This window comes from Cebidichthys violaceus, unplaced genomic scaffold (genome assembly GCF_023349555.1).
Source record: "Cebidichthys violaceus isolate CVI_PGR_0920_01 unplaced genomic scaffold, fCebVio1.0.p SCAF_14, whole genome shotgun sequence".
NCBI lineage: Eukaryota > Metazoa > Chordata > Actinopteri > Perciformes > Stichaeidae > Cebidichthys > Cebidichthys violaceus.
In genome coordinates, this window is record NW_027176307.1 from 3,303,026 (window position 1) to 3,329,630 (window position 26,605).

At 40.9% G+C, this 26,605-nt stretch overlaps 2 protein-coding genes across 2 annotated transcripts in view; both read right to left on the minus strand.

Moving 5' to 3' along the window:
• Positions 1 to 161: 161 nt before the first annotated feature.
• On the minus strand, positions 162 to 5,756 carry LOC137870780 (solute carrier family 22 member 2-like). The gene is made up of 11 exons (XM_068708231.1): positions 5,191 to 5,756; positions 4,811 to 4,914; positions 4,192 to 4,346; positions 3,907 to 4,075; positions 3,561 to 3,675; positions 2,647 to 2,747; positions 2,214 to 2,428; positions 2,025 to 2,133; positions 1,132 to 1,244; positions 795 to 894; positions 162 to 442 (listed from the first exon to the last, which is right to left on the minus strand). The coding sequence occupies exons 1-11, from the start codon at positions 5,590 to 5,592 to the stop codon at positions 349 to 351; spliced, it is 1,677 nt and encodes a 558-aa protein (XP_068564332.1). The 5' UTR covers positions 5,593 to 5,756; the 3' UTR covers positions 162 to 348.
• Positions 5,757 to 8,106: 2,350 nt separating this feature from the next.
• igf2r (insulin-like growth factor 2 receptor) overlaps positions 8,107 to 26,605 on the minus strand; it is a 43,557-nt gene continuing 25,058 nt past the window's right edge. Inside the window, exons 29-51 of the mRNA XM_068708513.1 lie at positions 26,278 to 26,381; positions 25,504 to 25,637; positions 25,158 to 25,354; positions 24,294 to 24,420; positions 23,926 to 24,057; positions 22,050 to 22,209; positions 21,425 to 21,533; positions 19,983 to 20,064; positions 19,628 to 19,761; positions 18,456 to 18,605; positions 18,170 to 18,334; positions 17,421 to 17,631; positions 16,997 to 17,149; positions 16,494 to 16,728; positions 15,952 to 16,088; positions 15,522 to 15,639; positions 14,533 to 14,679; positions 14,206 to 14,390; positions 13,620 to 13,806; positions 13,358 to 13,507; positions 13,184 to 13,253; positions 12,166 to 12,450; positions 8,107 to 12,080 (exon numbers count right to left, since the gene is read on the minus strand). Of these exons, the coding sequence (XP_068564614.1) occupies positions 11,922 to 12,080; positions 12,166 to 12,450; positions 13,184 to 13,253; positions 13,358 to 13,507; positions 13,620 to 13,806; positions 14,206 to 14,390; positions 14,533 to 14,679; positions 15,522 to 15,639; positions 15,952 to 16,088; positions 16,494 to 16,728; positions 16,997 to 17,149; positions 17,421 to 17,631; positions 18,170 to 18,334; positions 18,456 to 18,605; positions 19,628 to 19,761; positions 19,983 to 20,064; positions 21,425 to 21,533; positions 22,050 to 22,209; positions 23,926 to 24,057; positions 24,294 to 24,420; positions 25,158 to 25,354; positions 25,504 to 25,637; positions 26,278 to 26,381 (3,531 nt within the window). The 3' untranslated portion in view covers positions 8,107 to 11,921. The remainder of the gene's footprint in view (positions 12,081 to 12,165; positions 12,451 to 13,183; positions 13,254 to 13,357; positions 13,508 to 13,619; positions 13,807 to 14,205; positions 14,391 to 14,532; positions 14,680 to 15,521; positions 15,640 to 15,951; positions 16,089 to 16,493; positions 16,729 to 16,996; positions 17,150 to 17,420; positions 17,632 to 18,169; positions 18,335 to 18,455; positions 18,606 to 19,627; positions 19,762 to 19,982; positions 20,065 to 21,424; positions 21,534 to 22,049; positions 22,210 to 23,925; positions 24,058 to 24,293; positions 24,421 to 25,157; positions 25,355 to 25,503; positions 25,638 to 26,277; positions 26,382 to 26,605) is intronic.

Genomic DNA, 26,605 nt, shown 5'->3' on the forward strand with positions numbered 1-26,605 from the left:
CTCAACAGCTCTGACTCCTTTTTTGGAACTTAAGGGCGTGTGTTCATGAAAAACTCTTGTGCAGTAATAATGTAACTTCACCACAAACAAACAGACAAACCGACAGACAGACAGGATTTTCAGCAGAATGTTCACAATGGAGTCAATTCAAGTTTGGTTAATCAACTTTATTTACATCAGGGACAATGTACAAAAATACATTAATCTCAAGAGAGAGAGAGAAGAGATTAAGTTATTAGCTAATTTCCATCTGCAATCCCATCTACGTTTTTTTGCCTTCATGTGCTACTCGGTAACTTTCATAGGAATGAACGGAGCACAAATAAATACTTTGCTCAAAGGAGCAGATTAAACAGTTGCTGGTTCTTTGTTGGTTGACACGTCGTTGTTGGGCAGCAAGTTGGCCAACTGCTGTTTCTTCAGTGCAGCGTTCTCTTTCACTCTGAACACACACAATGACATGATGTACAGAGCTGCAACGATTAATTGATCAACAAAAAATTACTTGGCAACTATTTTGGTAATGGATTTATTGTGTCATTTTTTAAGGAAAAGTTGAAGAAATTAAGCTTTGTTGTCATTAATAAATAAACATCTTTGCTGGACTGTTGGTCAGACAGAACAAAACATTAGCAGAAGTCACCTTGAGCTGTGGGAAATTACAACAAGCATTTCTCACTATTTTATGACATTTTACGGCATAGACAAAATGATTAATGAAGAAAATAATCTGGAAGGTTAAAAGATAATGAAAATAATTCAAGAACCTCGTTATTTCAGCAGTGCATACTCACTTTTCTGGGAACTCGATGTCATCGATGGTCTCGGGCAGCGGCACACCTCTGGTCTCAGGAAGCAGCAGCACCAAGCCTCCGGCCACGAAAGCCAAAGACCCTGCACAACACATTAGCCTTTAGAAACGAATCGATATCAGTCGGACCATAATCTAATTCATCATCTGTTTAAAATGTGCCGCTGACAGAGTTTCATAAAAGTGATGAGATACCTTGATGCATTACGTATAAATTCCCAGCATTTAGAGAACATCTTCATCTATTCCAGCCGTCTTTGGTACAGACTTTGGAAAAATATCGATGAAATGTTCTCGCTCCATAATAATATCAAACCCACCAAATATAATGAGCGGCAGCTCCAGCCAGATGACCGCCAGCCTGTAGAGCAAGAAGGGAGCTACGATGCCTCCAACGTCACACAGAGTGGAACAAACCGACACGCCCAGATTCCTACGGACAAAAGAACAACCAGCAAATATTTACTTTCCTAACCACTGTTGTCAGGTGGCTCTTCTGACACTCAAGAGATGCATTTTTCCTTTTGGTTGTTTTGTTGAACAAGCTAAAGTTTGCTTGCTAAGCAGCCCCACAAGGCTGTAAAGCTCATAACACACAAAAAACAAAACTGCCAGATGGTTGAAAATTTAGTACAGTAGTGTAGCAGGGGTGTTCTATATTTTTGTAGGCCAAACCGAAAGTTAGCGTCGCACTGGTTCCCTCGACCAAAAGACAATGGGATTCTTCCATTGGATATTTACACGTTTTGTTCAGCAGGATCATTTTCACAAATTAACCAAATTTGTTTGACTTTTGAAGCGTGAATGCAATCGCCAGAGGTAAAAAGCAAGAAAAGTAGGCTACAAACAAACTACACCACAGCCACATGACTTCATGTCACCACCACTACGCTAAAGGCGAACTAAAGTTCAGCGTGATGACGTTGAGTAGTCTCATTTAGCCACTTGTTGGCTAAATAGAGAAAACAAAATTGCATATTTGTCGAGATAAATCTGAGCAGTGATTGCTTGAATGTAGCTGCTGGATCGACCCAGAGTGGGCTGGTTGTAGTTTTGAAAACTAGGCCTTCTTAGATATTTATTTGGCATTTTAATCCAAAGTAACTCACAATAAGTGTGTTCAACCTTGGCAGAAACAAGAGCTAGATGACATTTTGAAAATTGCACCCCTGCCGAGCAAAGGCAGATAGCGTGTACAGTGTGTACATTTTACCTGACAAACGTCGGGTAGAGCTCGGTGTTAACAAACACCACCATCTCAAAGCTCATGGTGATGCCCAGCCGACCGATGCAGGCCACCACCATCTTAAACCAGAACATGCCTGCAAGGACAGAGAGGAATGTAAATCTGGTGACACCTGAACATCATGTTCCCCATCTCCACCTGTCGCCCGAGACTCACTGTCAGGGATTAAGGCGGTGATAAAGCAGGCGGCTCCGGCTACAATGTTGGCGGAGGCGAAGGGAATGCGCCTGCCGATGCGTTCGATGGTGAAGAGGATGAGGAAGGCAGCAGGGAACTCCACCAGGCCAGAGATGAGGAAGTCGATGTAGACGTTTCCTCCCAGAATGCCCAGCCTCATGATCAAGCCCTGGTAGACCACAGCACTGGTGAACCTGGAGGAGACAGAGGGGAAGAATCGTACAGATAGTGGAAGAATTATTTAAAGTTCCTAATCAATGTTATTTTAGACGACCAGTCCGTTTAATTTTTATTTTAATTGAAGCATTACAAAGACCCATGTTTGAAACAACATTGTTTAAATGTTTTAAACTTGTAAACTCCATTTAACTTATAAATGATTACTTCCAACCACAAAAAAAAAAATACTTACCAGTTGAAGCTGAGAATCAAAGTGTGTTTTCTCATTTTTGGAGTTCTGATCAGGTCCATGAAGGAGGCAGTGCAGGAGTCCGAGTTATCATCTGTCAGATTCTGCAGGATCAATATTACATTATGAATTATTTATGCTGCTAATATGAAAAATCAACTGTTTTCCTATTACATTTGAAACACTTTACAATCTGTAATGCTTAGACTCTACCAGGAAGAACTGTAAAATTGCAGTTGCTTTTACATTCACAGATTTCCATATATTCATTATTTTCAGATATGTTATTTTTCATATTTTACTGATAACTTTCAGATATTTTACTAGTTATTTTAGGATATTATACTATTTTACTGTTTTCCTCTTTCAGCTTTTTTTAAATTACATATGAAATGCTCCAGAATTCACATCTGTAAAGCTTCTATTCTGCAATGCATTAAATGCAACTGTTTGTAAAAGACTGTAAAATTGCTGTTCATTTGCAATTGCAGATTTTCAGGTAGTTAAAGGTCTAGTTTGTAGGATCTGGCGGCATCTAGCGGTGAGGGTGCAAATTACAACCAACAGCGACAAGTGCAAAAACATCCATAGATTAGATAAGAAACTTAAAAAAAACAAATAAAAAAAATAGAACCAAATAAAAACTACAACACTGTAAACATAATGAGCACCTCATGTGTACATTGAGGCATACAACAATAAATCACAAATGAAGTGGGGAGAAAAGGAACTTGTAATAAATAGTTAAAGGAAGCAGTCTTGAGGCATGGCATACAGTTATTGCATTTATAGCAGCAGAAACATTTTCATTTTAACAGATTCATGCATTTAGACTTTCTGTAACTGCTTTGGTGAAGTGGACACAGTCTGATCTTGTGTCTTATGATGTGTTTTGTCTTTGCTAAACCAGCAGCTACCTCGATGTTCTTGGACAGGGTCCTCTTGTTCTCTTTGGCCATGGCCTTAGTGATCTCAATTGCTTTGGACTTTTTATTCTGAGAGAGAAGCCATCTTGGAGATTCTGGGACGAACCTGCAAATACAAACACTTTCATGAAGGAATGCCAACTTATCTGATCTTCCAACTGAATTTCTGGTTTTTAAAATCAAGGAGGATTAATCCAATGTGAGTTTGTAAATCACAAAATAAGAATTCTGTCTGTGTTTATTTTTCCTCTTCAAAATCTTCTCTAAACATAAAAGGGGTTCAAGACTTCACTTCCTGTTTAAAGCACAAAATAAAAGCACAGCCAGTGTTTCTCACCAGTAGTAGGACACGAAAAGGATGTAAGGGACAGTGATGACGACCTGCAGCCAGCGCCAGTCGGTGATGAAGTAGGCCAGCAGAGGGAGGAGGAGGATGCCGACACTGAAGAACATCTGGTAGAGGACTCCCACTGTGCGTCTGTGCTCCACCCCCACGATCTCTGTGACTGAGATGGAAGAGATGAAAGGTTTCACATATCGAGTAACACTACAGATGTGTTTGCAGTTTCTTGAACCTTGTTGAACTGTAAATCCCAGCTGTGAGGTTAAACATTGCTCTTACTCAGCACGTATCCGACCACCCAGCCCCCTTTCACTCCGAACCCGTAGAGCGTTCTGAAAACCAGCAAAGCCACATAGTTTGGAGACACGGCCACCAGGATTCCTGCGATACCATTCAACAGGTTGGACATCAGGAAACTGATTTTCCTGCCAAACCTGAAGGCAGAGACACAAACAGGCATCAGTTTAAAAATATATAAATCTTGTATTTGATATCTTAGATATATTATATATCTTTGATATTCTAAACTGCTAAATTGAGTTATTGTATTATCAATTTTGCATTTCTACAGTAAACACTGATAATTTAAAGTAATCTAACCCCGAACCAGAATGTTACTGTAAATTCAAATAATTACAGAAATATACTGTATTCATTTGAACTGTAATAGGCCGTGAAATTGTTCAACAGTGTGACTACTGTAGAATTACAGTATGTTGCTGGCATCTCTGCTGCCAGCACCTTACTGTTATTTAACAGAAAAATTTGTTACAGTGCATATATTACAATGAAACGACAGACACACAAGTGCTACAATGCGTTTGACTGACCTGGTCGTCACATCTTCATCAAACCAGATTCATACAACAAGTGTTCATTCAACAAATCATAGCCTTACCTGTCGGCCAGGTAGCCAGTTGCGATGCTCCCAATCAGGAAGCCCACGTTGAGAGTGGCCTGGTACATGTCCACCAACCATCCGTCAGAGCACACCAGGTCAAACTGGGACAACACACAGACAGACAAGGACAATCATAACATTTATTTATCTCTTATATATTTCCTTTAAACTTTCTTAAATGTGGGTAAACTAGAAATTGTGATGTTCTCTTAATTTTCCTCTCGCAAATAAAGCAAATAATCCTATTGTCTGACTATTCCTGTAAAGTAGCAAAAACTTCACACATTTTTACAGGGATGTCCTTATTTGTTGGTAATAAAGGCACAAAGAAAGAAAATGCCAATATTGTTTAGATTGCATTTCATTTGCTTACCTACCTCTGTAACGAAGGAGTTCCTGCCCTCATAGTCATACTCCCATCCACCTTTGCAGGCACCTGTGGGAGTTGTGCTGAGGTCCAGTTCCTGTGTATCGCAGGTGAGCGCTGTGGTGTTCCAGTCCACCTCGTACTGCTCACAGCTGCTCTGCTGCAGCACCCCAGAGCTGTTGACCAGAGGCACCGTCAGACTACGACTCTCCGCCAGGCTCCAGCCGCACGCCTGCCTCCTCTCTACAACCGCGGGGTCCCGACACCAGTGATCCGGGGTGAAACCCTGGAAGACGATGCCAACGTACACACCGGCCCAGGGCATGGACACCATGCACAGCAGGCCGAAGATACGCTTCTGACAGCGGCCGAACTGCCCAGCTTCTTCCAAGATGTCGTCAAAAGTGGTCATGGCTGAAAAGTTCTTTTTTTTGTTTGCCTCTCTAAGAAACTGACAAAACAACTCAATTCACTACTAATTCCAATCACAGTGTCTCAGCAGTCTTGACAGTGTGAATGCCGAGTCTCCCGCTGCAGAGTGACCACAAGTCCGTCCTTTGGATTTTAAACGGGACAAGCAGGAGCAAAGGTCCACAGACAGACGTTTTTTCAGACGTCAGACCAGTTGTGTCAACGTTCTACCCAGAGATTCATTAACATGGACCTGCTTGTGCAGCCTGTCTCTCCGTGCCATGCATGTGTGGGCACACAGAAATACTATTAATCAGTCAATTTTTTTTTTTTCACATGAAGATGTGACATCTGACTTGTAGTCTTTGCAGCTGAGGACCCAGCTAAAGGATCATGCTCAAGTCACCATACAAAGGTGGCAGTGACGTGCGGTGAGGTTCGTGGCTGGTGAGGCACTGACAGTACATAAATCAGATTTACAAATATATGAACCCAATAGAGAAGCTTAAATCACCATTCAATTGGCAGCTGCACATTGACTACTGGTTGTTTTTCATATCAGCATTATTTACACACACATAGGTAAGGTACTTATTTGATTCCACCGGGAGCGTGTGCGCCGCGACCTGCCCCACCGACCTGCCCCACCGGGAGCGTTTCAGAAGCGGAGCGCTCGCGGGCACCACCCGCGAAAATCGTGAGATTCCGCCATAATCTGCGTAACAACCACAGATGTATAAAGAGAACAACAAACACATAAAAGGTTACTTTACCTGTCTGACGTTGAATTACTGTTGATTTGGTCATATTTCCTTGTTTTTTGAGACATTTTTAAGCCTGGATATAGAATCTTACAATGTTTTTGGTCAAAGCAAAATGTAAGAAGAAGAGAAGTGTAGAAGAAGAGCAACGACAGAACAAGCATGAACCCGACCCGTGGGCTCTCGCACGCCCTCTTCTTTGAGGCAGAGTACTGTTTGCCTCTCTGTGCTTTTTCACTGCAGTTTAATGTCAGATCAGCAACACTAAATATGTTCTACACAGACGTGAAATGCAGTACCTATTCTATATAAAGAAAGGACATATAATAAAAGTGTCTACAAATATTACAGTGGTGACAAACAATGAGAAAGCAAAAGGCACGTGCTCAACCCAGTTAGTGAGGGATTCACAGTCTGAGATGAGGCACAGCTCGTCGCTGCCTCACCTCACGTGTCTCCTCTGTTTAAACAGGACATGCGCTAATTCAGCGATTTTGATTATAAAAATGCTTGGAATGATTGGAATCATACAGAAATTACATTTATAGCACAGATCAGTAGAGACATATTAATATTTATTTTAGCATTATTTGTTTTTTACTTGTCATGATGCCTGACCGCACGTCCCTGCTGGGGACCCAGCTAAAGGATCATGCTCAAGTCACCATACAAAGGGGGGTTGGATCTGAGGGATTGGTGCTATTAGTTTGCCTGTTCTATAACGGTCAGAGCTGTTTTTAAGGCTTCAGTCCTTTCTTGAAAAAGATGAATAAATGAGACAAATGTCAAGTCTTTCAAACAAGTCCAATCAAAGTCTCAAGTTATTTAAGTCAAGTTCAAGTCAAACTTGATGTCATTCAACAAGTCAAATTCAAGACCATCAAGACAAGTGCATGTCAAATCTCGAGTCCTCCCAGATGTTCCCAGACTTCTCCAAGACAAGTCTTGAGTCCTTCGAAACAAGCGCAAGTCTAAAGTTCTTTGGAACGAGTCCAAGCTATTCAAACAAGTCCAGATCATGCCATTAGGTCCAGTCCAAATCACCAAATCTCAAGTCCTCCCAGATGAGTCCAAGAGAAGGCATGAGTCCTCAGAAACAAGTCGAAGTCTCAAATTCATCAAGAAGAGTCCAGGTCAAGTCTGGGTTCCTTCGAACCAGGTCAAAGTTGAGTTTAAAGTTATTTGAGACAAATCCATCAGGATGAGTGTAAGTAAAATCTCGAGTCCTCCCAGATGTTCCCAGACTTGTACAAGACACGTCTACAGTTCTTCAAAACAAGTTCAAGTCTAAGGTTTTTTGGGACAAGTTCAATTCAAGTCTGGGGTCCTTGGGAACATATAAAAGGCAAGTCTCTAGTCACTCAAACTAGTCCAAGTCAAGCCATAGGGACCGGTCCTACTGCTGTCTCAAGTCCTCCAAGACAAGTCACGAGTCCTCCAAGGCAAGTCCAAGACTCAACTTCATCAAGAGGAGTAAAGGTCAAGTCTGTGGTCCTTCAGGACAGGTCAAAGTAGAGTCTAAAGTCACTTGAGACAACTCCAAATCAAGTCTTAAATGAGTGCAAGTCAAGTCCTCCTGGATGTCCAAGTCAATTCTCAAGTAATTTCAGACAAGTAAAAGTTAGTCTCAAGTAGTTTGAAACAAGTGAAAGTCTAAAATCCTTCTAAACAAGTACTTGTCTCAAATTCTTTGAAGCAGGCGTTACTGCGTTCTATTATTAGTCACAGAGTACGTGATCAAACCACAGCAGTGATAAACAGCGGATCATATTTATTCAAATAATGCAATCTTTTTCTTTTTTACATCAATGTTTTTAAATAAGAAACAGGCAAATAACTGGAAAAAAAACATATCAGACAACATAAAACGTAATAATGTTCTCCAATAGTACCGAATCATCACAGAAAACTTCTTGTGCTTTTTTCTTTTTTAGTCCAACCCCGTTTTGTCTGCTTCTGAATTCAACTCTCGGCCTCGATCGCAGACGCTGAATTAGTTTCACATAACCCAGAGCAGTTCTCTGCTTGAGTGTAGACAACAAAGCACAAGAATGTCCATTCATATCTTCATAGGGACGAGAAGGTTCAGGACAGCACCATGCAGACACTAGCTTTGGTTGCTAAATACAGCAGAAACAGACTTTATGCAACGATGGAAATAAAGACTTCACATACTAATCAGAGCCACCTGCTTCTCTGTAATGAGGAGTTCAACGACGTCTCCTGATGATGACTTGATTACAAAGTGCCAGATGTAGTTCAAACCTCCTTTCAACCGGTTCAGGAAGTAAAAAAAGCTTTCAGAGAAACAAGTGAGGTTTGCATGCTGTACGATTGTTTCAAATAAAATTTCATAAAAGTCTGTCAGGTCTGCCAACCACGAGCTCGATTTCATTTAGTGTCTTGCTGGACTTTGAATGATACTTTAATAATAAATATGGATTATTGACATTCCATCCGTAGAGTAATTGTTCTTTGGAAACCTGCCCAGTGTGCTGTGCACTACCACATCATTCTTTATGCTCTAAAAGCTGGATTTCACTTTGAGTAAAACTCATTCCTAATTTCTGAACAGTATCTTAATCATATGGTTATTCTACAAATACCGTCACAAATTAACAGATTACATAAGGCAAAATTTTGGGGGAAGGTGTGAACAAAGCTTCACTTCTTCTCGACCTTTCTAGAGAATATTGAATTTAAAAATTGCTTGTGAAAAGTTCAATTTCAGAAATTGATCTTAGAGATAATAAAAAAGGAAAACAAATAACTGAACATAGTAATAGAACCACAGCAAAGGTTCAGGAACATAATGTTCTCTATTTCTTAATTATTACGGCACATCCCAAACTCATCCATATAAAATACTGATATTTCTAATTTCAAGATTTCTTTCATGTTTGGCATCCTTACAAAAACTTGTTTAACAAATGTTGTGTACAAAGCTTTAGAAATACCCTGAATGGTGGCCCTTCTTTTATTGATTGATCTGAGATTTTAACAATTAAATGTTTTGTTAATACCTTTAGTTTCTGTGGATTGACTACTGCGAAAACCCAAAATTGAATATACTGACTTTAATCCCCTTTGTCCACAATGTACATAAGGCAATAAATAGTCACAGCCAGTGTCAGTGCACCGTTTGTGATCGCAAATCATTACAAAACCCTTTCAATAGATCATGAGGTGCTCTCCCAAGGTTGTACATTCACTGACAGTAAGTTTGGAATGAATGATTCAATCCGTGAAATCAGCTCCTTCATTCAGTTAATTTGGCCAAGTGGGAATAAAACACCTGTAAATGAGATACCTCAAAATGTCCCATATATAAATACGGATAAAGGGAGATGGATGGTCTGCAACAAATGATTATTTTCATTAGAAATTAATCTATTGATCACTTCCTTGATTCATTAATTAAGTGTTAGTCGAGAAAAGGTTGAATATAGTGAGAAATGTCCCAGAAACAAAGTTGATGTTTTCAAACTTCTTGTTTTGACCAACCTAAAACCAAACATGTTTCTTTTACAAAGATATAAAACAGAGTAAATCACATTTGAGAAGCTGAAATCTACAAAAATGTAAGTTGTTTATATAATGTCAAACATTCTGTGTTATCAGCTTCTACCGTGTGATGATTGGTTGTTTTTCTCTACATCTTTGGGTTTTAGACTGATGTTCAGACAGAATACATTGTCACCTTGGACTAGGATGACTTGTGATGGGCACTTTTCACAATTTTCTGACATTTATAATCAATGATGAAAATAATTGTTAGTTGCGACCTTAGAAAACACTTATGTTCTTAACTGATATGCACAGCAGAGAAGAAGAATCAACGCACAGAGCACAGACAAATCCTCCATGTTGAGTCGCAGGAACTAAAGTTTGATTTGTTTTGACTTTGGGACCAAAGAAAAGAACCTGCAAATGGGAGAGCATACAAATACCTTGTATATATTGTGTAGGATTACTCATATCACTCTTATGTGGGAACAGTGCAGTCAGTTTGATATACTTTACCAAAATATCTCAGGCCCTTGATCTCCATCATTACTAATATGCTTTGTTAAAACACTAGTTTGTTTATTAAGCAGAAAATAAGTTAAATGGAAATAAACTGCCTGCATTCTTGGAATTTAAATGCTTCATGTCGTTCTTTTGTCTCTTCATCATCACATGCAGTTGGCTAAATAACTGCTGATTTCGGACATAAAAAAAAAAATGGCTTTACCGGGTAAAAACTTCACTTTTGCTGCAGCAACATCCATGATTATAAACCCGAATAAGCAAGCGTGGGAAAACAAATTCCCTACTTCCAGACATTAGTGCCAGCGGTGGCTGTAGAAATATGGCTTTAGCGGGGGGGGGGTTCAAAAACCAACGCAAACCTAAACCAACATCTTAAATTTCACTTTCAACCTCCGTCCTCGTCGACCGTCCATTCACACTTAAGGCCATCTCCATTTTCGAAACAGAACAGAGATTCATACTGATAATAAGCTCAGACAAGCATTTAAATAATAAAAACAGATATGTGAGCAACTCACCGGTGAAGACAACAAACAGACAAACAAACAAAACGTTCATATTATAGAACATTATCCTCTATGTACAATGTCTCTGATCAAAACAAGACAAAAATCAATCTGTCGCCGGACATGACTCATCGATGAAAAAGCAAAGTAAAGTTCATCATCAGGAAGGCATCGCACTTTCTTTTCGAGGGGAAAGAAAGAGAAGACATCTGCTATTATAGCAACTGTAAACAGCAAGAAAAGACAAACGGGTGTCTTCATTCCCTTTAGAAACAACACAAGCCGACATCTCCACCGCCCACATTCAGGGAACAAAACCAGCTTCCCCCTGCTTTTTTTGCTTTTTTTCTTTGATAGCCGTTGTTTTCCTCAGAAAATCTGCTAAATTGTTTCACTATTGAGCTACTTCACTGTTCATCTCACCACAGTTATCAAATACAGTCCTGGACATCAAAAATCAACCCAGAATAGATAGTCAAAGCTTTTCTCTTCATTCGCTGCAATGAAACACAGAATCATTCTTAATAAACTTAATCAATGCTGCAATAAAGTGCGAAAGCAATGGCACAACTCCATTTCAAAAACTCAAACAGAAATCTTTTCACTGACATTGCAGAGCTAACGTGTCAAAGAAGATGCCTTTTAATGTCTCTGGGGTTGATTTTTAGAGTCTATATTAGATAAATGTGGCAAGATTGAAGTAACTATAGTGAAGTACCTCATTATTTAATTTCAGAATTATGACAGAAAATAGGGTGCAGGTAAAAAAAAAACAGCCTGCAGAATACTTTAAATAATCAGCTACCAATAAATAAGAAACCATATGCTAACATTGACAGTCTGTAGACAGTGGACTGGATAGAGTCTGAGGCCAAGTAAAGGTGCAGCCCAACAAAAAAAAATCCAAAAGAGAGGAAAGGTTTCTGCTTTCAATATGTTGTTGGTATCTGTTGTCGCTGTTATGGAGACATTCACTGAGAAAGAAGAGTTCAGACTGGTTGTGGTAGGGGAGCGGGACGCAGGAAGTGACATCACACCCTGAGGAGGTCCTCGTCACTGTCGTCCTCGTCCCGTTTCCTATTGGCTGCTGTGTTGTTACCGTTATTAAGGCCTGAGGAGCGAGGTTTGCTGCTCTTACTCTTCCTGTCCGACTCGTCCAAGAGGCCCACCAGGTCCTCGTCACTCTCCTCCTGAAAAGAAGGACTCTGTGAGGTTTTGAGTGCCACGGTAGAAGAAAACAAAAAACACCTGGACAGCTGTTGGGACGACACTCACCTGAAGGAAGGGGCTGCGATGGGCCGCAGAGTGCCTGGAGATTCCGGAGGATTTGACCACTCTCACCCCTGGGACACTCAGCACCTCGTCCTCGCTGTCGTCGTCGTCGTCCTGCTCGTCCAGCGAGAACGAGCGCAGGCCGTCCGTGTTCACCGGCTTGGTCTTGATGTGACCGTTGCCGTGGTTGCTCCTCCCTCGTTTGGAGGAGGAGGACGTGGGAGGTGCTTCGAGCTCCTCCATCAGCCACTCCATCTCCTCTTCACCACCTTCTTCGTCCATGTTGACCTAAGGATTTTTGAAGTTAGAACACACACCGAGTCATCTGGGATAAAATAAGTCGCCTTCATGCTAAATTTACTACCAACCTGGCAGACGCGTTTTTTTCTCTCCTACATCTCATGCAACATATTGCACACTTTTACCTGTGCAGCTGTCTGCAGGCGCACGTCTCATGGGTACAACTGCGACCTAAAGCATTTATTTATGCTTTGTCTATTTTTTGGACGATACACAAGTAAATGTGAGGTTGCCTAATTAAACTATAATACTTCACTCCGTAGGGTTTTATAATTATTTCATATCCTATTAACATTATTTTTTAATCATTGTTGATCAAAATAGATCAGAAATATTCCCGCATATCAAAGGAAAACATCACACTGCACAGAATGTTTGGAGAGGGAACCGGTTTTGTGGTGTCATTATGCATTACGTAATTCGAACGTTTTGCTGTAAAGAGACCATGTAAACCGATGCACACAGGCACTCGCCTGCACGTTGCTGACAAGATGAACTGAACAGCTGACAGGTAACCTTGCATATGATGCAGGGAAACAACAATTTATTTTCCAAATGTGGGCCTCAATGATTGGATGAATTGATACAGGCAAGGGAAGCATTTTTAGATGCAGCAGCTTTTGAAAGCAAAAAAATTCCAATTAACTAAGTAGTCGGCTAGAAAAGTGCGTTTCACACTGGAACTGGAATCAGAATGGATTCATTCATTAGATCAACCTACCTTGGAATATTTATAGGAGACTTGGTTTCCTCTCCTGCAGCAGCCAGCAACCTTCTGGATCACCAGCTCTCTGTTGATGATGATGACAAGGCAAACAAGCATTCATGAAAACTCAAAAAAAATTTCTCTAAATCTTTTAGCTTCCCTGCTTTCGTTGGATGCTGGTGGTCTCACCTCCTCTCTTTCTTGTGGAGCAAAAGCCCGAGCAGACAGACGGACAGAACCAGTAGCAGAAGACTCAGCATCACCCCCATCGCCTGGCTCCGCCTGGAGAGAACAGGAGCCTCGCTGTCGCCATCATCATTGGACTGTGTGTCAACAGTTCTGCAAAGAAATCAAGAAGGAAGACTTATATACACATTTGCCATTTCTTAAATCTACTTCTCCTGTAGTAAGAATAAACTATATTCCAGTGTAAAGAAAAACGTATGCTCACGTGAGACCACACACGGCATCCGTGTGCCACACAAACAGATACTGGCATTCATCCGTCTCCAGCATAAACTCGGGGATGCCGACGCCTGCCGAGGGGTTACAGTGGAACATGATGGTGGACGACACCGTTTTGGTCTTCTCCCGCCCACATGCCGACTCAGAGGGCACGATCACATCCAGGTTTCCTCCTGATGGGAAAGGGGAGACGTATTTGACATGGATGAGGTGATGTATTAGCTAGAATCAACAAGTGTTAATGATGTGACAACTGTAAGTTAATTCAAATTTCACTATTAGGACAACAGTTTAAAGTTACAACAAAGGACCTTCATTTTGTGTTGATTTTGGCGGTCCCTGTGGACGAAAGTGGTAGTTTTTCAGAGCACCAGAGTCCCTTTAGAAAACCTTCATTTTACTACTGCAGGGTTGGACAATCTCCCCCTCTCAATACACTTTAGTGTGTATGTAAGCCCAACTAATACATATATCCCGTAGATTTCAGGAGCTCACACTTGACATTGCAGTTCCTTGGGTCCTCAGTAACACACCACCAATTGCTGATTTCACTAAACCTAGCAATAATTTACCTTTAACGTAGTACTTGGCCTTGCTGGAAGAGCCAATCCTGCGTCTGTAGGGTCCGTTGAGCTTGACCTGGCAGATGTTGGCACCGAGACAGGTGGGCAGGGAGTTGTTGGTGATGCCAGACAACTGGATGTGGTAGAGGTAGCGGTCGCCGTTGGGACGGATGTCTCCAGACGCCTGATGGTGGCTGAGAGGAGGAAGGTAAAAACAAGGCTAAACAGACCACCACCAGCGGAAAATAAAAGGCTCTCCATCTCATTTATGGCAGTGAGATATTTTGGAGCAGGATGAAGACGCAGGCGGACAGGTGGAGTGTGTGCTCGTGTTACCTGAAATAAAGCGTTCCCAGACTGAGGCTGGCTCCAGTGTCAGGAACCTGTATCGTCCCATTCACCATCTCCACCTCACGCTGCTTCACAGCACACGCTGACCGGGTCTCCCAGCCAATCACAAACTCACATGACGCCTCATCGACGCTGTTCACACAGAAACAGATCGAGATGATTTATTTTTAACTTCAAGGACTAATTGAACAAGCGGAGTGAATTTAAAACCCAAAACTAAGAACAAAACTAATAAATGCTGTGAAACTGTCAGATTATATAAAAGATGTGCAAACTTAACATTAAGGAAGGAGTCAAAGCCATATTGTGTCTAGTAAAAACATCAACTTTTTAAAATATATATTTAATAGAAACTGCTGTATTAATCTAAACATGGGGGTACTGAAAAAAAGAAACTTTAACAAAAACAAAAAGAGCTGAAAGGTTGTATAAAGCCTTTATATTGATTTATTTTTTATTTTATTACACTATATTTATCCCATTAAGGGGAAAAGTTTTCTCTGCATTTGACCCATCCCTGTACCAGGGAGCAGTGGGCTGCCCACGACAGGCGCCCGGGGAGCCGATAGGGGGACAGTGTCTTGTTCAAGGACACTACGACTCAGAACACGTCCCAGCCAAGGATCGAACTACCGACCCTCCGGTTCCCAGACAACCCTCTTAGCCCAGTGAGCTAATCGCCCCAAAATTGCAATTTTCTCATGACTGTGAATTACAAGTCTGCTAAGAAAGGTTTGGTAGTGTGCCTAAACTATGCTTTAATGACAGAAAATATACTGTTAAAGACAAACACTCTGTTCTGTTAAAGACAAACGTTTTGTTCTGGCAGTTATAAATTTCTGAACCAAAGAGTAAATGAGTTGTAGAATGTGGTTTACTGTCCACTGCAGCATCAGCAGTCAAGAGCTCACAATGCTAGGTGAGCGAATGACCAAGATTTGATCCGGGGCTAAACATTTAAATTATAATATTACCTGATGAGTGCCGGGTGTCCAACAGTGGAGCCGCAGCTCAGCTGGATTACAGTCTTGGCTTGCACGCCGTTACTGCAGACATCTTCTCCCGCTGAGTAACTGACAGTAATCTTTCCATCTGCAGAAGGAGTTTGAGAACTGCGATCACAAACTTTTCTAATGCACAGAATCAAATCACAGCTGTGAGAGTCCCTCTGTTTACCTCAAAGCCTGCACTGTTTTCTGTTTCATTCAGAGTCAGTTTTGAGTTGTAGAACAGTAATACAATATTAAAAGCCTTGCCAATAGCTTTTGTTTAATTCTACTCGTAACACCACCATAACACGCACACAAATTCTAATCCTAGGATATTTGAAACTTCAAGCAGATATTATTCTCCTCAAAAAGTCCTACATAAAGCACACTTGAAGTACATGACTTGAATACCCACCAACAGAGCTCATTTTCTGGGTATAAACTCGGCCCAGGGTCTGGGTCACTCCTGCTGCTGTGTGCCGGCACACGGTTGCTCCCTCTGGACAACCTGGCAATCCACCGTGGATACCCTGACACAGGTTAACGAAGTACCTGAGGACATAAAAACAGCAAAGAGAGTCACATTTGAATGAAGTCAGGACTCGAGAAACGAAGGCTGAAGTGATTTTAGTGGCTTTGCAGATATGTTCACCAATTTATTTTCACGCATATGCAGGCTTTAGCAATATTTCTCCTCGTTCTTGCATCTATTGTGAAGCAGGGAATGTTATTGATGCCAAAACACTGCCAACTAAAGGTGGAGCAGTCATGCCCAATATAATACCAGATAAAACCCTCATGAAGAGCATGAGCAACATGGCACTTCATGCTCATGAACAGCTTTTTTAATTAAAATTTCAAGCTCACTTCAGATTTTTTTATTTTTTTACTGCCATTTTGGATTTTTGTGATCTCCACATTACATTATAAGGAGGAGTTGAGTAAAGCCAGACTTACGAATCCCCTCGGTGGCTAAACTTCCAGGGCTCAGTGAGGGAGGACAGGGTTCGGAGGTCGAAGGTCTGATGCTGGCTGACCAGCTTACACTCCATCTTCATCGGGGGACAAACGGCGCTGGTGCGCCACTGAAAAGTGGCCGAACAACCCGCCGTCTCTGAGAGCAGCTGTGGAGCGCCGCGGCCTGCAGACTGGTCACAGGTAAACAATATGGAGGACTGACGCTTACCAGAGGCTGAAAGAGAGAGAGAAAAGAGGCAGAGAAGTAAAGGAAAGGCAACACAAGAAAGCATTTTGGAAGTGTCATAAATCCACACAGGTACTTTGAAACAGTGAGAAAGATTAGTCATTTATGTTATTAAAATGTGGACATTTTTCAACTTTGCCTGCTCTACATATTGAGTCCTAAACTTCCAGTGTCAACTTTTCAAAGCATGAGTAATAGTTGGAGTAATAATGGGAGTTTTCATGCGTTTTCTTCTCTACTGTCAAAGAGCGGTCACCTGCATTGCAGAATCCCCACTTCTTGTCCTTGTCATAGTTGGCAGTGGTGGCACACCACATCCTACCATCTGCACGTTCATCTTTGGTGCACGCTGTGTACGACTTCTTCATGAGAGTGAAGGGGAACACGCACGCCTCGCCCTCATTTGTCACTGAAACGCACAAACAAACACATCATCTAATTTGTTCAGTTGCTTCCCAAAAACTATGATCATATCTAGTTATTATGCTCCATTTTGCTCCTGGGAGTCTCGAGTCCAGTGTGAGAAAAACATCTTTTTTATAATAAGTACAAATCTCAGCAGATTGTATTAGTGAAGATTGTACCAATGTGGAATCAGATTTCTATCTAGCTCTTTTTGCAAGATAGATCTTAAGACTTCTGAGAGGGGGTCATAAACAAGGTGAGTATAGCAGACCAACCTGGTGGGCAGGGATCTCCCCCACCATACTGCATCAGTACGGCCTCCTCGTCATGTTTGAAGTCCATCGTCATGGCCTTGCTGATGCCAAAGGATGACGCTGACTTGTCTGAACCAGAACCAGACAGCTGGCAAACCGCGCTCTTCTTGCAGGCCGGCTCGGTCACTGAGCCGCAGACGTTGATGTGGTAGATGCTGGAGCTCGCTGGTACCTGACGTACAGAGACTTAACTTCACTACAGTATTTAAAAATGGACAGCATGTAGGATTTGGTGGCAGCTAGCGGGTGTGGTTGCAAATTGCAACCAACTGAATCCCCCTTGCTCACTCTTCCCTTTCCAAGACAGCGATTGGCTGTTCGCCTCAATTAGAGGCCATTTTTACCATAATAACACAACTTTAGGTCCAATTTAAGTCAGACGGCGACTGGCGGTTCTACGGTTTTACACTCGACGGCTTTGTCACCACAGTTTCACAATTTTGTTGGAGAACTACAGTGACTTTGGGGTAATGGAAAAACATGAAAGGCTCTCACTGAAGCCAGTGTTTGGTCTGTCTGTTCTGGGCTACTCTAGAAACATGGCATTAATATTCCACCTTTACCTTCATAGATACAAATATTACTATTACTATCAGATTACTATTCTGAAATCTAAAACAAATGTAGATTTTACAAGATGAAGGGATTATTCAATATTCATTATGTCAAATGTGATTTTGGGGTACAGCCAACAAGCCTATGGAGCTCACCTGGACTTCACCAGAGAGGCTGGACAGTTCAAAGGTGAACTGGAGCTGGGAGTCGGTGAGCTGGCAACCGCTGGTGTTGGTGTGGGTGGCATCTGAACAGACTATAGGAGTCGCCCACTCAAACAAATAGACACATTCCTGCAGCCTCAGCATTTGCGGAGAGCCCTGGATGAAAATAATAAAAGGTCACTGTTTTGTTCAAAAATCCTCAGAGAAGTAAACAGTAAAGTAAACAGTGCATGTGGAAGAATTCCTATTATAAAACAACATCCAAGTGCTGACTGACCAGCTCCAGGCCTCTCTGGCAGGTAAAGATGATGGTCGAAGTGTAGTTCTGTGCAAGATCAGCCGCGCACTTGGTGGAGCTGCTGTAGGTGATGGAGACTTCCCCTGTTGCACTGTTGATCTCAGGACCGCTGGTAGTCCGTCCAATGTCCTTTAAGAGACAGAAAAAAGGGTGGAGGCAACGTTATTGAAAGTGACGGGAAGAGAAACAAAAAGGATCATCATTATACAAAAAAAAGACAGTGGGAGGGAGAGATTTTTTGTTGCAAGTTTGCTTTTAATCGTTTATTTTATGATGAATTGTTTGCGTAATCAATTAAAGACCAAAACGTATAAAAATGTCACATGCTAGCAAATTATAAACATTGCATGATTGCACGTAAGAAAAAGAAAAAGAAAAACTACCAAGCCAGGGGAGAGGAGCATTACTCAGAGAAAAAAAGAATTCTGTGATTAGAGTCGTAAATAAAAAAAAAAAAAAATAAAAAAAAATCAGTACGATGTTTTCTTCTGAACAAGCCTACTTCGTGGCAATGTCTTCCGTTTGCAAAGTTTAATTTGTTTAGGTCATCCACTTCAGGCATAATACATGGCAAGTGGTGGCATCTGTGGAGCGATGAGGTTGATCCAACGTTCCAAAGAGAGGAAGTGTAGTTCCGTGACAAGTTTTTTTCTTGGATATTTGCCATTTTAAACTTGCAAATTCTGAGAATTTTCTCTGAATATTACTCCCCTTCCTTTAACCTACAAGGGCCCTAACATGCAGTCGCATAAACGAGCATTTTCCCCAAGTATAAAAAATGTATTTGGTTAGGATGTTGTTTTCACATTTCACTTATAATAAGTTGATGTATTTATAAGTCATGTGGCACAAAAAGAGGCCATGGTGCATTTCGAACCAACAAACATATATTTCCTTTCACAAAGTTCCGTTTGAGTACAAAATGCAGCATGTAATATACATTGGTAATAAATAGCTGGAAATGAAAATCAGTCTTTATAATGGCTGTGTCTGTTCTAATCAAGAGGTGCCATCGGGCCTTTTTACTTGTCGTCAAAGGCATCAAACCACATAAAAGTGAGGTCAAGGTAAGTGGTCCCTTCTCTACCTTGTATGAAAACAAGTGTGAAGGAGAATGTATGCGTCTGTGGTTGTGTTTGCCAGTTTCTTACCACAGGCGGTCCATTGTCAGGGTCTGTACAGACGGCGGCTCCAGGGGGGCAGTTGACCCCGGGGATGGGGTTCAGAGGCTGGCAGATGTTGATGTAGAAGTCTGGAGATCCGTCACTTTGGTCCACTGCGTCGTCTGAAAGAACACAATTAAGAGGATTGAAACAGAAATGTTGAAACGGTATATTTCTGGATTAATGTTTTTCCCCTAAATGATGCAGATGGATGAAGATCCTCACTGACATGATGCATAATGTGCTACATTTGATCTCTGAAATTTTTCAAATAGATTTAGAACACCATTACTGCATGCAGAAAAACTCAGCATATGTCATGATGACACCTTGGCCCACTGACCTGTTGCTGTGTAGTATCCACTGATGTGGATGAGAGGAGTCAGGTCTATGAGAGCAGAGCCGTTCTGGACTGAACACTTCACCTGAAAATGTAATAAAAAGGAAGCAAATAAATGTCAGTGGTACATCCTTGTAGTGTCACAGTAATAGTTTTTTGGCCTCAGAAAGCCAAACTCAAAGCAAAGGAATTCAGTCATTATATTCTATACAGTGGCTGTTGAAAGTTTTCTTTCAATGTTTTCTTCTTTTGATCCTCTATGTTTTCAGAAGTATTGTGAGTCAGGTACAATCCCACAATTCCTACAGCGTCACACAATTCAATGCTGCATTCCTGTCTCCTTTGATAATCCTTGAGAAGCGGATTGCAGTCCATCTGCAGACTACACTCAACTGAAATTCAATTTGCTGTTTGAAATGGCCAATGCAGTGCAAATTTACGAAGGAATGCTCCATGTTATTTTTATAATTACTTGCTGTTGAGAAAAACTACAGAAGCCCCGAGAGGCAAGAGAGAAAAAAAAAAAACCGTAGGTATCACCTTTTCTAAGTCTGATCTAAATTGTTGTTTTCGTTTATGACTTAAGAACAGGTGACAAAAACAAAACGCTTTGCCAGGAAAATCTTTCCAAGTTACCGCTTCTTGTTTCATCTCCGAGAGCAAGTGAAACAAAAGATTGGGAAGGTGAATTTTTTTAAAATTATATTTATCAGGAACATTTTCATTTCAAAGTGTAACACTCATTTCGAGAGGCTGAAGTGCATCACTACCCCATGTTATAAAAAAAAATCATGTTTTCTTCCATACGAGTTAATTTCTCCACACACTCAAAACTAAATAGTACATTTATTGTGTGTTAGCAAGTTATATAACATTACTGTAGTGTCTTTATTTTGGCTAGAAATGTATTTTAAACTGGCGTAAATCTGCCGTTAGGGAAAACATGCTCAAACAATGCTCTTGGTCTGATTTAGAGCATGGGGTAGGGATGTGACTGAAGTGAGTATTACAATGACAAACATTAGAAAAATGATCCTGCCATAGCTGTTTTTTTCACCCGTTTCACAGATGGAAAAAAGTAATTGAGGAACTTAGAAAGATTGTCCTGGCAAAAGCTTTTTTTTTTACATTTGTTCTTATGTCATAGACACAGCCTGCTAACTAGTGATTTCTAAAGTTAAAGGTTGTATTACAGCACACACGCACAAACACATGCTGGAATCAGGTTTTGTGTAATTCATAACTTCACATACATTTGATTTGGATTACCAATACAAGCACATTGCTTGTCAGTTATTTCTTCACTGCATTGGATGGGAAAACCTGAATAGCCAAAAGTTTCCCAACATTTGAATTTGAGTTACTTAATGAAACAGGCCGAGCATACCGAGAGTCACAGTGCTCATCTGACTTATCCCGCTGACAAATAAACAAAACATACTTACTGGCTGTTCGCAGACCAGGGGTGTGTGGAAAGAGAAGAAGTGTGTGCAGGTGTCAGCGTTGGAGTCAATGAGAACTGGCTCTGGTGGGGCTGAGCCCATGTTAGGTGGCCTGTACAAACACAATGCAAATATTCAACATAGCTAGATATTTCAGTGCTAACATGACAGATACGTTACTGGTGTTTTGCAAAAAAGATTATATTTTTAACATTTAAACATAACTTCATGATATGAAATATATTGCATCAGTGTGTTTAAACTCTTAAAAAGAAAATCTTTAATGAAATCTTTAAAGAGCCACCACTCGCTACACACACTTGCTTTTCATACACACAGGCAGTTGTCGGAATTGTGAAATTCTCAATGAAATTGTTATTTTAGGCTGTCCTTTATTGAAGAGGGCGTTATTTTTATTAAATTGTGATGATGTGTTTTTGGATTTCTTTTTGTTGAGTTTTTATGTGGAATGTCTTGTGCTGAGTGTTTTCACTTTAACATGTTATCCTTCAGATTTTTGTTTCTGTATCTGACGATTGATGAATAAAATCAATCAATCATCAGCAATGAAAAGAAAAAAAAATTAGGGAGAAAATCCGATGAGGACACAGGAGGAAGGGAGACGTACCTGCAGATGAAGTGGATGATGGTGTTGTGTTTGAGGTTGGAGTTTGCTGGGCAGGGACTTCCTCCTTCATACGTCAGCTCCAGCACCTGATCCTTGTATGAGAGTTTCCTGCTCACCTGACCGCCGCTCACCACGGTCGTGGCATGCATAATACACACAGCTGGAACACAATATGCATATAGATATTTTACAATAACTGCAAAAAATACAATTGTATTTGTATTTTTTTCATCTACTATAGCACACACTTTAATGAAAAGAATTCGGCACATGCATCACATAATTGTCTGGAACTGTGTATTTTGATGCAGGTTGAACATTTCTATTCCCCTAATTCTAATGATAAATTCAGACCTATTGTGCAGCTTTGGTAGAGGTGTGTGCTCCCTTCAGTGCCTTCCAGTTTAATGTGCAGTAAATAATACAGCCCGGGTAAAAGAGCAGTCAATAATTTGAGAATCACTGGAATGTCAGGCCTTATGCAACGCTCAACTGTGACGCAAAACAGTAGTGATGCACGTCCTCAGTTGAACATAAACCACACAAACGTCCAAGTAAGACTGAACAGTAACCAGCAGAGAAGTGAATGAGTTATTAGTGAACCCATCTCACTGTATTTCCTAGTACTTTTAGAACATTTATTGGAATCTGCACAGCTTCTGGAGGAAATACTAAACCACAGGAAAAAAGTGCCTTTTTCACATAGTGCTGGTGTTTCAGTGCAACTTCTCAAACCATGTCTGCAGGAGCTGTTAAGGCTAAAGACATTGGTTGTTAGAGTTTGTATTTTGTTTGGCATAATTTTTTATTTTCTCTACTTTAAGCTTTTTTTTTTTTATCAGTTCTATATAGGTAGAATAAGGATTCAACAGATGTCCCATGGCAAATATCTTCTTCATGTTCAAACACAATGGGAAAACTGTCTATTGGGGTTAAAAAAATAAGGGGATATGGAGAAAATTAAATATCACAATACACACACACACACACACACACACACACACACACACACACACACACACACACACACACACACACACACACACACACACACACACAGTAACCAAATTGCTCGATCTATATCTATAGTTTGACGATATTGTAGGGTTGAGTATTGGTGCTTTTACAGACTACTTACACAACATTTTCAAAAATAATTACCAGTAATGTGGGTGCAATGACTAAGTTGGTGAAGACAAATAATAGAAGAGTCTGGTGACTTCAGAAAATAACATCACTTTACTGTAACACAGCTTTTAAAACCAGGAAAAGGCAGCACCTATGCCATATTATGATGTTTAGTCTCATTCACAGTAAGGATATAATATTAATATATTGCCCAGTCCTTATTTATTGACAGATTTTTAAACATCTGGAAAGGTTGTGGCTCCCCCTGTTGGGACGTATTTGTTGTGGCGGTTGAGGCCACTTATAATTAACACCACCTGGGTGTAGTGATTGTGAAATTGCCAGAATACATGCCGAATAAGGGCTTCTTGCACGAAACGTCATTTTGTCAATATTAAAAAGTCAAATTAGTGTGCTGTCCTAGTCTTTCCTTATATATATTATCCACATTTAAAATCCAGCACTAAGTCTAATAAACATCTGCATCAACCAGTGAACACCAGTTACGTGACACCAGCTCTGACTGGTCAAAGGCTGATGTGCTTGCCTCCAAAGTAAATTTTACGTGCGCACACTGAAGATGCTTATAATGCAAGCTAGTGACCTTTGAGCCTCTGAGTGACTGAAGAGATATTTGTCTGCTGGCTTTGCAAGTCTGTTGTGTCAATACCTTTATAAAGATATTTCTCAGTTTGTTTTTCTTCTGAAAGATGACTTGGGGACACAGTCACTGGGTGGACGTACGTACCGCTTTCAGAGCTGCATCCAGTGTTAGACACGTTCCCACAGATGTTCATGCGGAACATCTTCCTGTGATCCTGATGATCGTACACAATGTAACCTCCTTCCTTTGTCAGGGTGTTGAGATCAAACAAATGACCTAAGGGAGTGGAGGGTCACGGTTTATTTACTCTGTTCAGGTACATTCATTTAAAGTCTATTAAACACAAATACTGGGGTAAAAGGTTTTCCAGAAAAGTGGCTTGTTATGCAAGTCTGTCATTTTTACATTTCAACACTACGTTTTTCACATTTTATATACAAGTACATACTAGTTACAGGTATGTCTAAACACAATACATATAAGGAGTTGCTGTTTTTCTTTGAATGTCTGACCTGTAGCGGGATTGGTGACCCTGCAGTTGTCGTGTTGGGTGCTGTTCAGAGGGCAGGCTGCAGCTGTTAACCAGAGGAAGGTGTACACACAGTCCTCAATGGCAGAGATCAGAGTAGGCCGGGAGTCCTGGATGGGAGATAGGAACATACTTGTTTTGTCATTTATATCTTTACTCAAATCATTACTATATTCCCCTGGTGTTCTTTACATAAGAAAAGGTCAAAAACAGTGCATATGCTAAAGGTTTATCATGAAACTAAACTCAGGAACTAAACCAGGAACAAAGAGTCCCTTTTTGCACTTTCCTGTTTGTGTTTCCACAGTGTTTGAAGAACTGTGAAGATTAGGCAAATTAGATCAATGACCGATTGATGAACAACAGCAGAGTATTATTTTATTTATTTTTCTACAAATTAAGAAACACTGTGTTTGGACAGTTTGTACTTTTTGATACATCCAGCACCTCAGTTAAGATTAAGCCGAGTGGAGCTCTGGTCATCTTTCATTATCCACAAAAGAGGAAATACAAAGTGATTCTCATATGTATTTATTGCGACTGTGATGGAATTGTAAGCATGTTTTAGACGCCTTGGTGTCGAAGTGTGATCAATTAGTGACGGTCAGACCTTGCAAACTTTGTCCAAAAGTTCCTGAACTATCAGAAAGTAATACTCCTCAGACATAGACGTTTTTGCACCTATCGAGCCCAAAGCAAATATTTTTATAGTAGAGAGCATCCATTACAACCGAGGTGCCAGTTGTTTTCATTCTCCCGATATAACTCAATCTCTTGTGTGTATAGTTACACACAAACCCCACAGACAGGAACTATTGTTTGTAGCTTACTGAAAACGTCTCCTCACCACTTTGTCTTTGTCACACTTGAAGCGGATGATGCTGCTCTTGTTGCGGCTTCCATCGGGACACGCCTGGCCACTGGTGTACTGCAGCTTCAGGACATTTCTGTCCCACGTAGGACCGGACTCCACCTGCCCCAAATTCACATAGTCCTCTCCGACCTTCAAACAGGACGCTGCACTGGAGGGACACTTCCATGTACCTGTTGCAAGGTGAGCACAGGGTCAGCTCAGACCACAACAGAAAACATTCCGTCTCAAAACGCTCTCTTGGAACTTGAATTCGGACCCAACAAAGCAGAGCTGGACGCTACAGTATTACTGAATAAAGAACACAAGCATGCACGCTGACCTCCCTGCTGCACCAGCGACCTGCAGACGTTGATGTAGAACCGGTTCTTCGTGTCCTCTGTAGAGTGCTCCACTTCCCAGTTTCGAGAGTCCATAGCCAGAGGGGAGAGGTCGTACGAGTGTCCCTGATCATCGCTGAGGACAGAGCACACGTGTAGAGGGTGAACATTCATTGTCTTATGTGTTCAGTCTGTACAGATGTTTATGTTGGTCATTACATTGTCATTAATGTCTGTTCAGATACAAGTATTTTCCAGCAGTGGATCATACTGTAACTCTGATGCTTTTAGCAGGTAAAGACATCTAAAAAATAGCCTAACTTCTAAACGAATCAAATTTAGGAATTACATATTTTAGGAGAGCACTGTAAATCATCTTTGTTCTATGGATCAAGAATGAATCAATAAATTGCCTGTATAGCAAATTAGGTTGAATTATTAGGTCCACTCTGATACCAAAGACATATTTTCCAGTTGTTGCCTGATAACTAACTTGTATTTTACACACGTATTCATGATAACAAATCTAGTGGTGTAACCTCTAGGCCTACCTTTGTCGTATTACTTGTACCTGATTAATCTAGGTAGAGCTATCTGGCATAATGCTAGCTCACCAATTAACAGTTATACAAGCATAGACAGCTGAAGTACATTTAAAAAGGACACAAGTTCAAGGAAATGAGAAACACCGGTATGAGAAGTGTGCATAGCCAACAGAGGAAGAAAGAAAAGAGATGGAGGAGGGTGACATGTGGGAGGCGGAGGAGGATTGTTACTTGTAGGAGCAGCTGGTGGTCTTGACTGGGACGCAGGCCAGAGCGGTGGGCCAGCTGAACAGGTAGGTGCAGTCTGGAGTCTCCTTGATGAACTCTGGTGTTCCCTTAACGAGTGAATCAACACAACACGCAATGAGCTACTACACAGTTACAGAGCCGAGATGCATTTGTGTGCTTTAAATAGAGAAACGTTAAATGAACTGCCACTGCGGACATTTGTAAAAAAACAACAACAAATATAACAAAAATAATGGAGAAAGAAAGTACTTCATGGGGCATCAACCAATCATGTTCTACTGTCAACCTTGACAAAGGCAGCGCAGACCAT

Coding starts and splice junctions, on each gene's coding strand:
- LOC137870780 (XM_068708231.1), bottom strand. CDS start 5,592: ATGACCACTTTTGACGACATCTTGGAAGAAGCTGGGCAGTTCGGCCGC. Junction 2,429..2,646: donor TTGATTCTCAGCTTCAACTG/GTAAGTATTTTT, acceptor TGTCTCCTCCAG/GTTCACCAGTGCTGTGGTCT. Junction 1,245..2,024: donor CTCTACCCGACGTTTGTCAG/GTAAAATGTACA, acceptor TTTTGTCCGTAG/GAATCTGGGCGTGTCGGTTT.